The following is a 15517-nucleotide window of genomic DNA, read 5'->3' as shown; positions in this document are numbered from 1 at the left end:
CACCCCATGATCATTTACCTACCAATCAACTCTTGCCACCATTCCATCTACCATATCATTTAAAAACATACTTTCGACTTCCATCAATAAATACAAATATTCAAATGCATAAAAAATAAAAATGAAGACCAACAAAATAAATCATATACATGTTGTAAATGTAACCACAAACTTTTATTTGTAGAATATAAGTAAAAAACAAGACTGTATATTAATTTTAATGAGGCAGTTACGAAGTCATCATCTTTCTGTGACCGTTTTTTTTTCCTTTTGGGTGTATTTGGCCAGGTTTTGATGGCATTATGCTGTCTGTTTCTACATATCCACCGATGTTTTCCACTACTTACCAAGTCTCATTTCTTTACCCATTAATTTTTTGAGCCACAACTACAAGTTTCTGGAGCTATTTCAATAACTGAGGGCCTAATAGAGATATTAAGTATCTTTATGTACAAATTAATAACTACTTCAGCGATTTTCAAAAATCTCTTTAGAGGAAGGACTCTTCACTTCAAATAAAACAGGGAGAGCTGTCCCAACAAAATATTTTAAAAATATATTTTAAACCCTACTACTAATAATACCAAATAACATAGGGATGAGTAAAACATACATTTTCAGGTAAGTTTAATTCTCAATCTGAACAAAACTAATAATATCACAACATAACTCAATTCAATGCAATTTAACTCAACAAGCACTTTTTAAGCACCTACTCTATGCCAGGCACTGGATTATAAAGACCAAGACTCAAACAGGCTGATCGACAGGCATCTTACTGTTTACTTATCATTAGGCAGCTAGGTGATGCAGTAGATAGAGTGCCCTGGGCCTGGAATCAGGAAGACCTGAGTTCAAATCCAGCCTCGATACGACCTATATGGCAAACTACTTAATCTCTATTGGCCTCCATTTCCTCATCTGTGAAATGGGGATGATAATAGCACCTACTTTCCAGGGCGGTTGTGAGGATCAAATGAGGCAATATTTTCAAAGTGCTTACACAGTGCCTGGCACATGCTTAGTACTATGCAACTGTTTATTGTTATTATTAGTATTACTCCTGGATGCTGACTCAGAAGATTTCATCCAGGAATTATGCCCAGAATTTTGGCTATGGAGTATTTTCACAGCTACTCGGAGACATCCTAGTATTTCAAAGTGTAAGCTAAGGGGTTTTGCAGTGTAGCATCAAGATGGGAAATTCACATTATGCTTCTGAGAATATCCAAGAATCTACTATGGCTACTCCACTTCTGTGCCACAGGGGAAAATGACAGGCTACCAGGTATTCATTTGGGAATGTACTATAGACAGATCACGGAGAGAGGATGTGTCTGCACATCACTGCGTATGTGCACCTACTGAAAATGGAAATTATACTAAGAAAACATCTAGAGAGAGATGACAAAGAATAGAAAATCAAATGTAAATGACCTGTGTCTGATCTTACAGTTGGGCAGGGAGAAAGAAATAGATTTAGCAAATGAGGAGGAAAAAGGGGGTGCAATGGAACTGGACTGGACTCAAAGTGCCAGCATTCAAGTTCTAGTTCTGCCACTTACTTGTTTGGTAGCTCTTGAAAAACTACTAAGCATCTTTGGGCCTCAGTCTCAGTTTCATTCATTTATAAAATGGAGGGAGATAGACTAGATTAAAAGGGGGTAATTTGTAACTAGAAAGCAAACCTGTATTGACATCCAAGCCTCAAGAAAATTATCAGAAAACATTAGTGTCCTTGAGGTCTGCAAAGGGATTATTTACTAAATTCATCCAAAGGCAAAGGCACGATATAAATGTTGTTTCATTTTGCTGGAAAGGAAGATGGAGCACCACATTATCTAAGTTCTTCCTATGTATGAAAGATAAGCCAGGTGTGGATTTTAAAAAATATGTTACAAGAAAAAACTAAGTCAGCAGAAATGGAGTTTCAAGACAACTCCGGCTGGCTTGTGTCAGTAAATCAATAAACCAGTCAATATAGCCGAATTGAGTACAGTTTCCCCTTTTCTTCAGTTCTTTCTTCCTTTCTTTCTCTCTCTTTTTTTCCTTTCTTTATCTCTCTCTCTCTTTCTTTCTTTCTTTTTCTTTCTTCTCTCTTCCTTCCTTTCTTCCTGTTTAAAAATATCTGAATGAGGGATAGCCAAACTTACTGAAACATTATACCAAACAGTAATTTTCACAAATTGAAAGCCTCATGACTGGCAAGCCTTCACACATGAATGAGTTCTACTGTTTGTAATCTACCTTCTAAAAACATTAACATCCTTCTTATCACATCATAACTAATTCCTGCTAGAGACCTTTGACTCTTACTTCCAACATAAGCACTGATTTGAGAGAAAAGGTGTGAAACTGTGATTTGCCTTATTCATCACTGAAATGCTGTGTTTGTCCTCAATTTCTCCCCTTTCCCTTTTTAGTCCATAACACATATTCCCCCCATATCACATATGCGTTCTCCTTATTTACTCCCTAACAAAAATTCCATCCATGACAAATCATCTCAGATAAGCCCATCTCCCTGTTATACTTTCACTGAAGTCTCCCAGACACTGACAACTAAGTAGGAATGCACTCACAGTGACTCAGCTACATTCCTTGACACCTGAAAAATTCCTACTAATCCTTTTGACAAAAATATTATCTCCTTCAAGAAGTCTTTCAAGTAATGCCCTCCCCTGCCTCCCTTCTCCTACCTCATGTCTCACTTTTTCAAAATACATTTTATTGATGTAATCTGTCACCCCATCAGCCACCTCTAGGAAAAAGACACCCCCCAAAAAACCCTTTCCCCAACTAGACTGAACCCCACTTTCTGACAAAGAAAAATATTTTATGCAGTGACTACATTTGACCACATATACAACGTTCTATCTCAACTGCCAACTTCTCTCAGCTGAGGAGGTATTTTTCACTATCTATTTTCCGGATCTTTGTCACTTATTTCAATTGTTCAGAGTTCAACTTCTTTTTAGTGATTTTTTTTCATTTATAATGTTACAATGTTATAATCAATGTGTATATGTAAGTATATCTTTCAGTTCTACTTATTTCTCCTCCCAGACAATTCTCTCACACAACTCCCCATTTCTCTGAATCCTTCATATTTATCATTGCTTTTAACTGCAGAAGAATATTCCATTACATTTATATAACAGATTTTTATCCATTCCCCAATCAATGAGAACCCACTTTGTTTCCACTTCTTTGTTACCACAAAGAATCTGGCTATGCATATATTAGATCTTTGTGTCTTTGACTTCCTTGGTGCATAAGCCCAATAGTGAGATTCGATCCCTTGGTTAAAAGGTATGAAGACCATTCAGTAACTTTACTTGCCTAATTCCAAATTTATGTGCAGAATGGCTGGAACAATTCACAGCTCCTCCAGCAATGTATTAGTGTGTCTGCTTTTCCATAACTCTTTCCAAAACAACAACTTCCACCCCCACACCCCCTACTTTTGGTCATCTTGTGCCAAGCTGCATGGTGCAAAGCAGTTGTTTTAATGTACATTTCTCACTATTATGCATTTGCAGTGTGTTTTTATATAGTCATTTCTAATTTGCAATTCTTTTGAAAACTGTTCATATGCATTGACCACTAATCATTAAGGAAATCTCACATACTTTGCTTGCAGATCTCATATGTACTTAAGACATACTGGAGGGTCCTATTCTCATGTCAGACTGTAGTTTCACAAAGACAGGAAGTCTATTTTATGTGAACTTATTAGAACTTAGCACAGTGAACCAGGTCACATTCTCTCTTCTTCTGCTGCTTTTTTTTTTCTGCCTCAATATTTCCCTAACATTCCATCTTACTCATTCTAATCTTTACCCCCTTTTCAAATCTCTCTAGCCCTCCTGATCATATCCTGACCCCACTTCCCTTTGGCTCTCACTTTCTGGCTTGGCCACACAGTCTGCATTAACAACATGCTAATAATGGCTGTTCCTATCTTCCCAGGTAAGGAAAAAGGAGGTGTGAAGGGGTTAGGAGCCATAGCCTATGTGACAATGGGTTGATACCAAACATATGCACTACAGAATCTCTTTTCTGAAGTCTGAGCCCCAACAATAGACAACAGTGAGGGGGGCTTTGTAAATTACACTTTCCTATAATAATTACTTTTGTCTTAAGAGCTATAACTTTAATATTCATGACCTAAATGAATCTTCATAGGGTTGTTTATGAGGATTAAATGAAATAATATCTGTAAAGTACTTAGCATGGTATGTCATAAAGTAAGCGATCCATAAATGCTTGTTCCCTTACCCCTAAATAAATCCTGGTGATAATAATCACAACAGTTGCTCACTGTTATAACAGTCCTTTATGGTTACATGGCACTTTTATATATTTATCTCACTAATAAAATTATTTCACTAATTCCTCATAATAACTCTGATTCAGGCAGTGTAGCTATTGTTACCCCCATTTTACAGATAAATAAACTAAGGCTCATTTAAATGACTATCCAAGATCATAATGCTAGTGTTGTATTCAACTAAGAGCTCCTTCCACATGCTAATATGACCACACAGTACATTTTGGTTGTTTAAAATAAGTTTTAGTGGATGTCTTTCTTAAAAATATGAACATAATTTTCCCAAGTACTTCTCTCTACCAGAGAATCAACCTGTATAAAAAATTGTATTTTTTAAAGAAAAAAAAATAAGAGCAGGAAAATCTGAAAATACATGCAATGTTGAGACCCTCCCAGCTGGGTAAAAGCATGGAGTGGGCTATCTTTTTAGATCTCTTCTCTCAAACTATGCTTGTGCTCCATGATTCTGCAATATTCACTTTCGGTTTTTTTGTGGTTGTTCCTTCTATTTAACGGTTATGATCACTGTTTTCATGGGTCTGCTTACTTCACTTAGTATCATTTCATACAGATCTACGCATACTCCTCTGTATTTATCCCATCTGTCATTTCTTGTAGAACAGCAATATCCCATTACATTCACGTACTACAATTTGCTTAGCCATTGCCCAATTGAAGGGGAATTTTTCCAATTTTTTGCTATCTTACAAATTGCAGCTTAAATATTTTGTTGTCTGTGAGGTCTTCTTACTGATGGCTTCCTTGGGGGTATAAGCCTATAATGGAATCTTTAAGTTAAAGGGTATGGACATTCTAGTCATGATATTTGCAAAATTCTGAGCTGCTTTCCAAAATCGTTGTATTAATTCATAGCTCCGCCAACAATGTGCCAGTGTGTCTGTCTTCCTACACCCCTGCAACATTGTCTGTTTCCACCATTTGTCACCCCTGCCACTTTTCAGAGTGTGAGGGGAAACCCCAGTACTGTTTGATACACATTTCTCTTATTGGTGATTTCAAGTATTCTTTCTTGTTAACAGTTCGCAATTCTTTTTTTTTCCCCTGAGAACTGTTTACATTTAACCACTTATTTATTTAGGAATGGCTTTTGGTCACATACACATGCATGTACATATGACTATTAGATATAATTTGTATATAACTTGGATACCAAACTTTTACCAGAGAAATTTGATAAGGATTTTTCCTTATTTCACTACTTCCCTTCTTGCCCTAGGTACATTAATTTTGTTTGTGCAGAAGCTTTCCAATTTCAAGTAATCAAAGTATTGAAGTTATTTGTTTCATCTTCTATGGCTGTTTCCATCCCTTGTTTGGTTATGAATACATCTCCTGCCAATAGTTGTGAGAAGTAAACATACTGCCTTTCTTTTAATTTTTTTATGGTACAATCTTTAATATTAAAGTCATGTATCCACTTAGAATGTATTATGGAATATGGTGTACACTCTTGGTCTAAGCCTAGTTTTCCCAGCAGTTCTTATCTGCTGGGAAGTTCTTTCCTAAATAAATTATGTTTTCTGGTTTATCAAACACTGAGTTATTGAATTCCTTTGTTACTGACTCTCCCTTGTATAATCTGGTTCACTGATCTACCTCTCTAGTTTTAAAACTAGAGATAGTTTTCATGATTGCTGCTTTATGACACAGTTTGAGATCTCCCATATCTCTTTCTTTCCTTCATTATCCTTGATATTCTAGATCTTTTATTTTTCCAAATGAATTTTGCTTTTAAAGTATCCCTTCTGTAATTTGAGTGGTAAAATGCTAAGACTAAATTTACTCTAGTAGTATGGTCATTTTTATTATTTTGGCACAGTCCTGCTAGAAGTACTGAATATTCCTTCAGCTGCTTAAATTGTTAATTATTTCTTTGCGGAGCACTTTGTAACTGAATCTATATATGTATTGTCTGCTCTGTTAAAATGATCCCTAGATACTTTATACATTTTGTAGCTATTTGGAATGGAATTTCCTTTTCTATTATTGCCTCTTAGGTTCTGTTATTATATAAAAATGCTGTTGATTTTTAAGGGTTTATTTTGTAGTCTGCAATGCTAACAAAATTTTTAACTGGCTCAGTATCTTTGCTGATTCCCTAGGATTTTTCAAGTAAACCATCATATCATCAACAAATCAAAATAGTTCTATCTCCTCTTTTATCTAGACTTTGTAGAGTTTTTAGCATAAAGGAGCATTGTACTTTGTCATTCTATTGAGATAATCGTATGGTTTTGGATTTTTGTTTTAATATGATTATAGATTATTTTCCCAGTGTTGAGTCTTCCCTGATATAAATCCAACTCAGTCATCATGAATGGTTTCTTAGATGATTCATTGTAAATTGTATGACCAGATTCTATTTAATTTTTTTGAATCAATATTAATTAGTGGCATTTATCTATAATTCTCTTGTGTATTGTTCTTCTCAGGTTTAGATATAGGACTATATTTTTCTCATAAAAGGAATTTCATATGGTGCTTTCTTTCTCTGTTTTTGAGAATAACTTGTGTAGTATTGGTACTAATTGCTCGTTAAAAGTTTGATAGAATTCTGCTGTGACTCTACCGGGACCAGGATTTTTTCCCTTTGCAGTTCCTTTACAGCCAGTTCTTACTTCCTTTCCTCAAAGGGGATTTTTATTTCTCTTTTTGGTTTTCTGTTAGGTTATGTATTTTACATTTTGAAAAATTCCACAATTTGTGTCAGTTTTATTACCATATAACTGTGCATAATAGATTTTGATTATGCTTTTCACTTTTTCGGGTTTTGTTGTGGTTTCACCTTGCTTATTTGCTACTTTGTTGATTTAATTTTCTGATCTCTATTTAATCAACTTGGCTTAAGTTTTATCAATTTTATTAGGGTTTTCAAAGAACTAGCTGTCAGTCTTATCATTTCCATGGGTAGTTTTTTTTTTTTTTGTTTCCAGTTCTTCAATTTCTCTTCTAATTTTAAAAATATCCTCTTATTATGCTTATTTTAAATTTATTTGTTGGCTTTATAATTTTTAAATGCACATGCAATTCATTAATCTTTTTCTATTTTGTTAATGTATTTTTAAAGGGATATGATTTTTTCCCCGAGGACTGTTTAAGCTGTGTCTCAGAAATTTTGGTATGTTGTTTCATCATTATAATTAATTATCGTTTCTAAGATTCGTTCTTTGATACACTTGTTTAGGATTTCAATGTTAAGTCTCCATTTGGGTGTCTGTCTTTTGTTTGTGGTCTGTAAAGGATGTTTACTATTTCTGCCTTTTCCCATTTTATTTGTATTATCTCTGTGCCCTAACACATGCTCAATTTTTGTTTAAACTCCAGGTGGTGCTGAAGATATGTATATTCCTTAGCAGACCCACTTAAAAGATGTCATTGGTCTTTTAGCTCTTATTTCTCCAGAAAATTTGTTCAATTTTGTATTTTCTCTTTATTCTTTTTTAGACGCATCCAAAACTGAGAACAGGACACTGAAGCCTCCAGTCACTACTGTATCACCATCCATGTCTTCTTGTAGTTCAGGTAATTTCGTTTTGTGAATTTAGTTAACTGGAGCATATTTAAGTTTAGTATTTGTTGACTATAGTTCCTTCCAGTATAATGTAGTTTATTTATCCCTTTTAAAGTTTTGAATACTTGTTTTTGCCTTGTCTGATAGAATGAGTACAACTTATGCTTTTTTGGATTCATCTTATGCATAGTAAATTTGTTTTTTATCCTTTCATTTTTATTCTGTGTCTTTGTTTTTAAGATGTGTTTCTTGTAAGAAAGCAACAGATTGTGGGATTTTATTTTCTTATATAAACTGTCACTTTCATTTTATTGGATTTTTAAAATCTATCATTTAAGGTTTTGAGATTTAGGTTGATATTTCCCTTCATTTGTGTTTTTTCCCCCCAAATTAGGATTTTTTCCTTCTCTTCCTCTGTAAATAAAATAGGTATTTCGGATTAATCTCCTTTAAGGCAATTCTATTCCACCTTTACCCTTCCTGCTCCCCTTTGTTACCTTTCCCCCATTTTTTGAATTTTGCCTGACTTATTGGTTCTATTTTTCTATCTCCCCTTTATCGAGTTATTTAATTCTTTTTTCCTCCTCTCAGGTAAGTTGCCAAGTAAAATTCCCTTTCCTTTCCTTCCCATCAGCTTGTTTTGCTATTTAGTTTTTAAAATTTCATTTTCTGAGCCTCTTTCTAAAAAAAAAAAGCATTTCTTTCCCTTGTTCTCTTCTTTATTAATCTTCCTTTTCTGTCTCTTCCAGACTTTTATTCTTTGATTCATGGGCCTTACACTTATTTAGTCATTCTTTAATCTCTGTACCCTCATGGAGTTGAAGTTTCTAAAGTACATATTTTTGATTCTCTCTTTTAAAGACTTTCCATGTTAAGACCTTCTAGACTTTCCCCCCAGTATACTTGTAGAAAAATACAATTCCTACAGGCAACAGAAAGGCTATTGCCCAATGATAGGAATATTCCTATGTTCCAGAGTATGCAGTTAATTATTAACCTTTGCTCTCCATGGCAATCACTATCACTATCCCTGCCCCCCAACCCAATTTGCCCTCCCACTCCTGTGAGTGTTGCCTCCAGAAACTCTGGTTCCCCTTGTCCTGAGCCAGGCTGAGTGGTCTTTCTCTAAGCACCAAATCCCTGGATATTATACCCATGTGCCCAGATTATATCCAAAGGTCCCCAGCTCCCTTTATAGAATATCTTTCTTCCTTTATGGGAGTATTCCTCAGTGAGATGCTCTTTTACCACTGAAACAAAAATTTCCCTTTTTAATCCCGCCTTTTGCTTCCTCACTCATTCTCCTCTAGGATGTCTTCTTCCTGATAGATGACAGGAGTTGTTTTCTTTTAACTATTAACCTTTACGTAGATTAAGCTTCATCATATTTCCTTTTTTCTCCTTCCATCCTTCTCCCCTTTTATGCACCCTCTCATTCTGTAATTCAGTCCCACACAAAAAAAAAAAAACCACTGATGGGTAGGCAGGGTGGTGATTAACCCATGACATTTCAGGTCTGTGGCTCTGTCATCAGTTCTGTTTGTCTCTTCAGTTGTGGTTAATTTCTAGGAAGGCTCTGGATGCTTCCTTTTTATTGTAAGCCCAAATCTTTTGGTTAGGCTTAGATTTGCAGGGTACATCATGTCGGGTTGCATCTTGGGCTCTTTTCCTCTTTGGAACAAATTTCATTGCTTCCTGCAGTTTGCGGTGTGTGAAAAATAGTCTTGTTATTCAAATTTCCTTTCTTTTATGTTTGAACGCATTTCTCCTGGTTGCTTACAGAATTTGTTATTGGAATTGTTAAATTTCAATACTACTTGTCTTGGAGTTTGCAGCATAAGGTTGTTTTGGTTATCTGTTGATTCTTTTGATTAGTACTCTCCCTCCCTCCCCCGTTTAGAAGTTCTAGGCACTTGTCTTTAAAAGTTTCTTGCATTACAGTGTTCGAATTTTTTGACTTGTCACGTTTATCTGTAATCCTTAAGATGTATACATTCCTATTTTGTTGGTATGGAGACTGTGTTTTCTTTTAACATTATTGCTTTTTGCTTTTCCTCTGTTAGGTTGTCCTTCGTTTCTATGGATTTGTATTCCCATTCGGTTATTCTCTCTTTTGTTTCTTTGATGAGACTTGCCACCTTGGACTCAAATTTTTCTATCCTGCTAATTATTTTTGCTGTGAAAGTCATAAATTCTGCCTTTACAATTCTTATTTCTCTTTTACACCATCCAGGAACCTGCTGCTACAGTTCCATACTCTCTTGGGAATCCACAAGTTCTTCTGTATCATCAGGAATTGATTAATTTTCCTTTGCCTTACAATATTTAGTCACAGATTTCTAGACTTGTTTAGCTGATCTGGAGATCATGTTTCCTTGTGCTATCAGCACCTCTCCTGTTGGTTTACCTGTTTATGCTCAAGGTCTTTGGCCAAGTGTTTTTTCTCCTGAAATTTCTGGTAATTCCAGTCTTTTTTCCCTTTATTTTCCCCTATTGCTCATTTTCTGACTACTTCCCCTTTGACAGTCTCTGTGGGTTGGACCTCAAAGCATCTCAGCCTCCACCCACACCGGAAAATTCACGTTTCACCAGCCTCAATGTCTGCCCCAAATGACTTCTGCAGTGACAGAACTGACCTCAGCTAGATGTTGGGTTTTCCCCCTGAAGTTTACTAGAGTGACACACAGTCACACGTGTGCTACTCTAATTCCCTCTATTCCTCAGTTTTCTGGCAAGGTGTAATTGCAGCACAGTGAGCTGTTGCACTGTTGTTCCAGGCAGAACAAGCTTCTGCCTTTTGGTTTTCTGTGGCACTGAGAGGAGAGAGGAGAGGACAGAAGTGAGTTCTGCTGCAAGTCTGTGGGTTAGCTTCTGTAACCCTGCCGGAGGGTGGTGGGCAATGGGGCAGAAGGTGACAGGTAAGCATGTTAGTTCTGTGCTATTAATTCACTGGATTATTACCTCATTAGGGTCCTTGATGTCCTAGACCACAGAGACAGCTGAAATTGCTTTATTATCTCTTGCACCTAATTCCTATTTTAGTAATGTTTTGAAGATCCAGTTCTCCATCTTGTTGGTGACATGACCAACCAATATGTCTATCCTCCATCTTGTTGGTCATGTAACATCTTTTATTTTCACATTAAACTTAGATGTTGATATATAAAAAAGCAAGGCCTTAAAAAATTAGCCTTGATCTTCAAATAACAAATGTATAAATATTTTTGCAGAGCACATACTTGAAGTTACCTGAACAACTGAATTCAATAGGTAAAGAAGATAACAATCTGAAATTTGAGTAATTTCTTGTCTAAAAAATACATACTTACCCATTGGTAACTAAGACTCCACTTGGGACCAAATCCCTGTTGACAGCTTCCAATGACCAACGATACAAATTCTGAGATGACTTCTTATTCGTTAAGTCATGGACTAAAATAATACCTAAATGCAATAGGAAAAAACACACCAGTAATGTCATGGCTCCTTTAGTTCTTAAACTTCACTAATTCCAATATGAAATTGCCTCATGAGTTGAGAATCCTAGTATCCGATTCGACATACTAAACCAGGGGTGTGGAACCTGCGGCCTTGAGGCCACATGTGGCCTTCTAGGTCCTTGGAGGCAGCCTTCTGACTCAGTGCAAGTTTTACAGAACAAATTCTTTCATTAAGGAGATTTGTTCTGTGAAATCTGGATTTAGTCAAAGGACTGCACTTGAGGACCTAGAAGGCCACATGTGGCCTCAAGGCTGCAGGTACCATACCCTGTGCTAAACTAAGAAAAGGTTCCTTCATAAAAGAATGTTTTAAACTCATTTAAAACCTCTTCCTTAAGTAATTAGATCAAGTCATTTTTATAGCTTCACTGATCTGAGAGGGCCGAGGCAATGACATTTAATAGGTGCAGCAGCTGCAGCCACCTCCTCATCATGAAAGAGAACCAGAAAAGGTTGAAACCCAGAATTTATACCCAAAGGGCACTTACTGAGTACCTACTAGGTATTTAAAGCACAATGCTATACATAGGTACTACTAATACTACAATAATTTTTTAAAAAATTATATTGTAAAGCAAAATCTTTTAAATCTGATATTGGTTTATAAGAAAAATAACCATCCACATTTATATGGTTTGCTGGGCATGTTCCTCACAACAATCTTGTTTAGGAGTCAGGAGAAGTATTATTATGCTCATCTGACAAATAGGGAAACTGAAGCTTAGGAGTTCAAGTGATATAGCCGTGGTCAGTTAGTAAAGCAGTGGGGATGAGAGTAGGGCCAACGTCTTCTGACACTAAAACTAGTTCTCTGCAAGCTGCCAAGGGAAGAAGGGGCTAGAAGGGATAGAAATGGAGAAGAGACTGTTATTCTTTAGTTAATAAGATACAGTACATTTAACTTAGATCAAATTAGTTCAAAAAGTCCATTTTTAAATTTCTTACATTTAGAACTGACGTTTTCTATAGTAACACTATATTTCAGAATTGAATTTAAAACAGCAAAAGGTATTTAAAAGGGTAAAGAAAAAACCTAAGAAGTATAAATATTAATGGATTTGTGAGAAAAATCTGAAAAATTCAGAATGTAGGATTAATGAAGCTAAGAAATATGCAAAAGGAGAATTGGTCAAAATGTAGAATCTGTCAAGGTCCTTAAAAAAACTGGCAGAGTTTCCATTTCCTTTTCCCAGTAAGACAGGAAAAGAAAAAAAGATCACTGGTAACTAGCAGCTATAGGTGAGATGATAATTCATAGGAAAGAGCTATTATTGTTTATTATAAATATTGAATTAGGCCATTGAGGCCTAATTTCTGGCCTAATTTTTTTGAGGGGTTGAAAAATCATATTGAAGATATGAGAGAATACAGCAAGTTGGTAGGCTGCCAATAGGTTATATTTCAACTCGCAGCTTTACTCACTTTTATCCATAATCCAGAAGGGGGCAAAAAACTGAAAAATCTCATACCCCCTGGACACAGTGGTACCATCAATTTCAAATGGGCAAAGCATGGAGGGCAGAATTTTCTGCCCCTTTCTGATCTTCAAAATCATTTGTTTATATGTTGTTTGCCTAGGGCAGGCTTGTAGATTAATGCTGAATCTCATTACAGCAGACTCAAGATATGTGTTATTGCTTTTATGAATCTGGAGCTAAAAAACAGATCTGAATGAGAAGAACAAGTATATGCATTTGGAGAAATATGCCAAAAACACAATGAAAGAATAAGAAAAAAGGTATTAAGGGACTTTTCTGATGACTAAGATTAAAGATTTAAAATGAAAAGAAATAACTCAATTTAATGAACTTTAAGTGCCTCCTAGATACAAAGCATGATCAAAGACAAGAAAAAAATCAACTCATCCTTGAACTTAGGGAACTTGCTTTTTACCAAGGGGATAAAAGGCATGCAAAAATAATAAATAAAAACAAATCCAGAAACTACACTGACTTTCATCTGCAAAAATACAGGAGAAAAATAGACAGATTTGCATGTCCAGATCAGTTTGCTTTTTTGAAACCAGGACCATATGCTTTGCTAATGAGAATTTTGTAAAGTTTCTTAGTATTTGAATGTGGGTCTCAGCATTGAATTTAATTCAAATCCAAGAAGTATAAATATTAATGGATTTGTGAGAAAAATCTGAAAAATTTAGACTGTAAAATCAGTGAAGCTAAGAAATATGCAAAAGGAGAATTGGTCAAAAAGTATAATCTGTCAAGGTCCTTAAAGAAACTGGCAAAGGTTTTTTTTTTCCTTTTCCCAGTAATACTCCTACTATGAGTAAGGAAAGGCAGCAAGGAGTAGTGCATAGTGAATAGTCAGAAAGACCTGAGTTTGAATCTTCCCTTTGACACATACTACTGTGTGACCCTCCCACCTGTGCGCTACAAAGAAGGTGCTAGCCTGTACCACTGGAGGAAGTTATTCACATGGAGTTCCCATAATGGATGTATAACAAATGGCTGATGACTAGACAGAAAGTCAAGTGTCCCTATTAACAGGTCAGACTAATGTTACATTAATGACTCATTACAGTTAACCATTGCACATTGTGACTTTCCCCATAGTGGTTTCAATATATTGCAAGTCAGGATAAGAAATTTGGGAATCTTTTGGGAGCTTTGTGGAAGCTGTAGACAACAAGCGAAGGCTAGAAGACAACAAAGAAGTAGTTTAGAAACTCAGAAATGCATAAAGTATATGTATAGTATTGTATACTATCAACCCGTAAAAGCTCATAAAAGAAAAAGAAAAAATTCAGACTTCTTCTCTGGTACGAAGGGAGGGCCACAAAGGTTGACACAGATTTTCCAGATTGCAGGAGCATCATGCCCCTAATACCTACATGTGAAGGGATAACTGTATAACAGTTTGACAAAATCCAAGCTCATCACTCACTCCCTGTGCAGCACAGGGTAAGACTCACCTCTTCTAAGTTTATCCTTTGGTTATATTTTTATTTTATCTTTTCTCAATAGAGAATCTTTTCCCAACATGTTTCCATACCACAATCATTCATTGCTTATACGCTGCCTTACTGTTTTACAGTAGATCTATATAAGTTTAATGCCCCAACTGACTGTGCCACTTGTTGAAGGCTGGGATTGGTGGGTCATGGGGTACCTAATGTGGTAATTCCTATACATACAGGGACTGTCCTTTACCTGAATGTGGGTATGGCACAATTTATAAAGAGCTATATATTCTAATGAAGAACTAGGAAACCAGAGACACTCAGGTAACTATAGGTCAGTGAAGGACTCTGTGGTCAGTGAACCTGTGCCAATAACTGCAATTTCGTTTCAGGGTACCTTTGGCTCCCATGAAATTCAATAAACAACAAAGTGTCTAATAATGTGGTCCTGGGAATGGAACCAATTTTAGGTCCTACCCTTAAAGAATTGACAATATATGTAAGAAGACATATATAACTAACTATATTACAAAATAGATAGTAAAGGTAAGTGAGGTACATAGGACTATGTAAAACTTGAGGAGGAAGAGATCATCATTGGCTAGATGAATCAGGGAAAGATACATGAAGAATGGAGCATTTTAGTGGGACTTTCACACAAAAGCAGGACTTAGTTGTTTAGAGAAGAAGAAAAGATCTTCCAGGCATTGGGAACAGCATTAACCAAGGTATGAAAGTGTGAGACATGTACAGGTAACAGCCAATAGTGCAGTGTGCTTATGGATGAAGTATATAAAGGGGAACATGAAGTTGGAAAGGGAGAGTAGGCCTCATTGTATAAAGTCTTGCATGCCAGGTTTAAACTGAACTCTATTCAGAAGACAAGAGGGACCCACTGAAGGGTTTTAAGAAAGGAATGAATGCCATGATCCATACATAAGGAAAATTAATGAGGCAGTGGTATTAGGGATGAAATGGAGGATGAATTCTGAGAATGGAAGCAAGATCACAACAATGGGAATGGAGAAGAGAGGAGAGATTCGAGGGATTCTGTAGAGTTGGAATCAATAGGACTTTCTAACTAAATATAGCATGTGAAGGGCAGGGAAGAGTCAAGGATAATAAGGTTTCAAACACAAGAGGTTGGGTGAATGACAATCTACTCACAAAAAAATAAAATCAGGAGAGCAGTTTTTTGAGGAAAGAACAGAAGCTCAAATGCTGGGTTTGAG

General features: G+C 35.9%; 1 protein-coding gene across 1 annotated transcript in view; it reads right to left on the bottom strand.

Moving 5' to 3' along the window:
• RABL3 (RAB, member of RAS oncogene family like 3) overlaps nt 1-15517 on the bottom strand; it is a 58003-nt gene that overhangs the window by 14398 nt on the left and 28088 nt on the right. The window contains exon 4 of the mRNA XM_036745108.1: nt 11195-11309. Within this exon, the coding sequence (XP_036601003.1) occupies nt 11195-11309 (115 nt within the window). The remainder of the gene's footprint in view (nt 1-11194; nt 11310-15517) is intronic.

The sequence above is a fragment of the Trichosurus vulpecula genome, chromosome 2 (assembly GCF_011100635.1).
Source record: "Trichosurus vulpecula isolate mTriVul1 chromosome 2, mTriVul1.pri, whole genome shotgun sequence".
NCBI lineage: Eukaryota > Metazoa > Chordata > Mammalia > Diprotodontia > Phalangeridae > Trichosurus > Trichosurus vulpecula.
The sequence above is the reverse complement of the archived record's forward strand: the minus strand, read 5'-3'. Positions and strand labels throughout refer to the sequence as shown.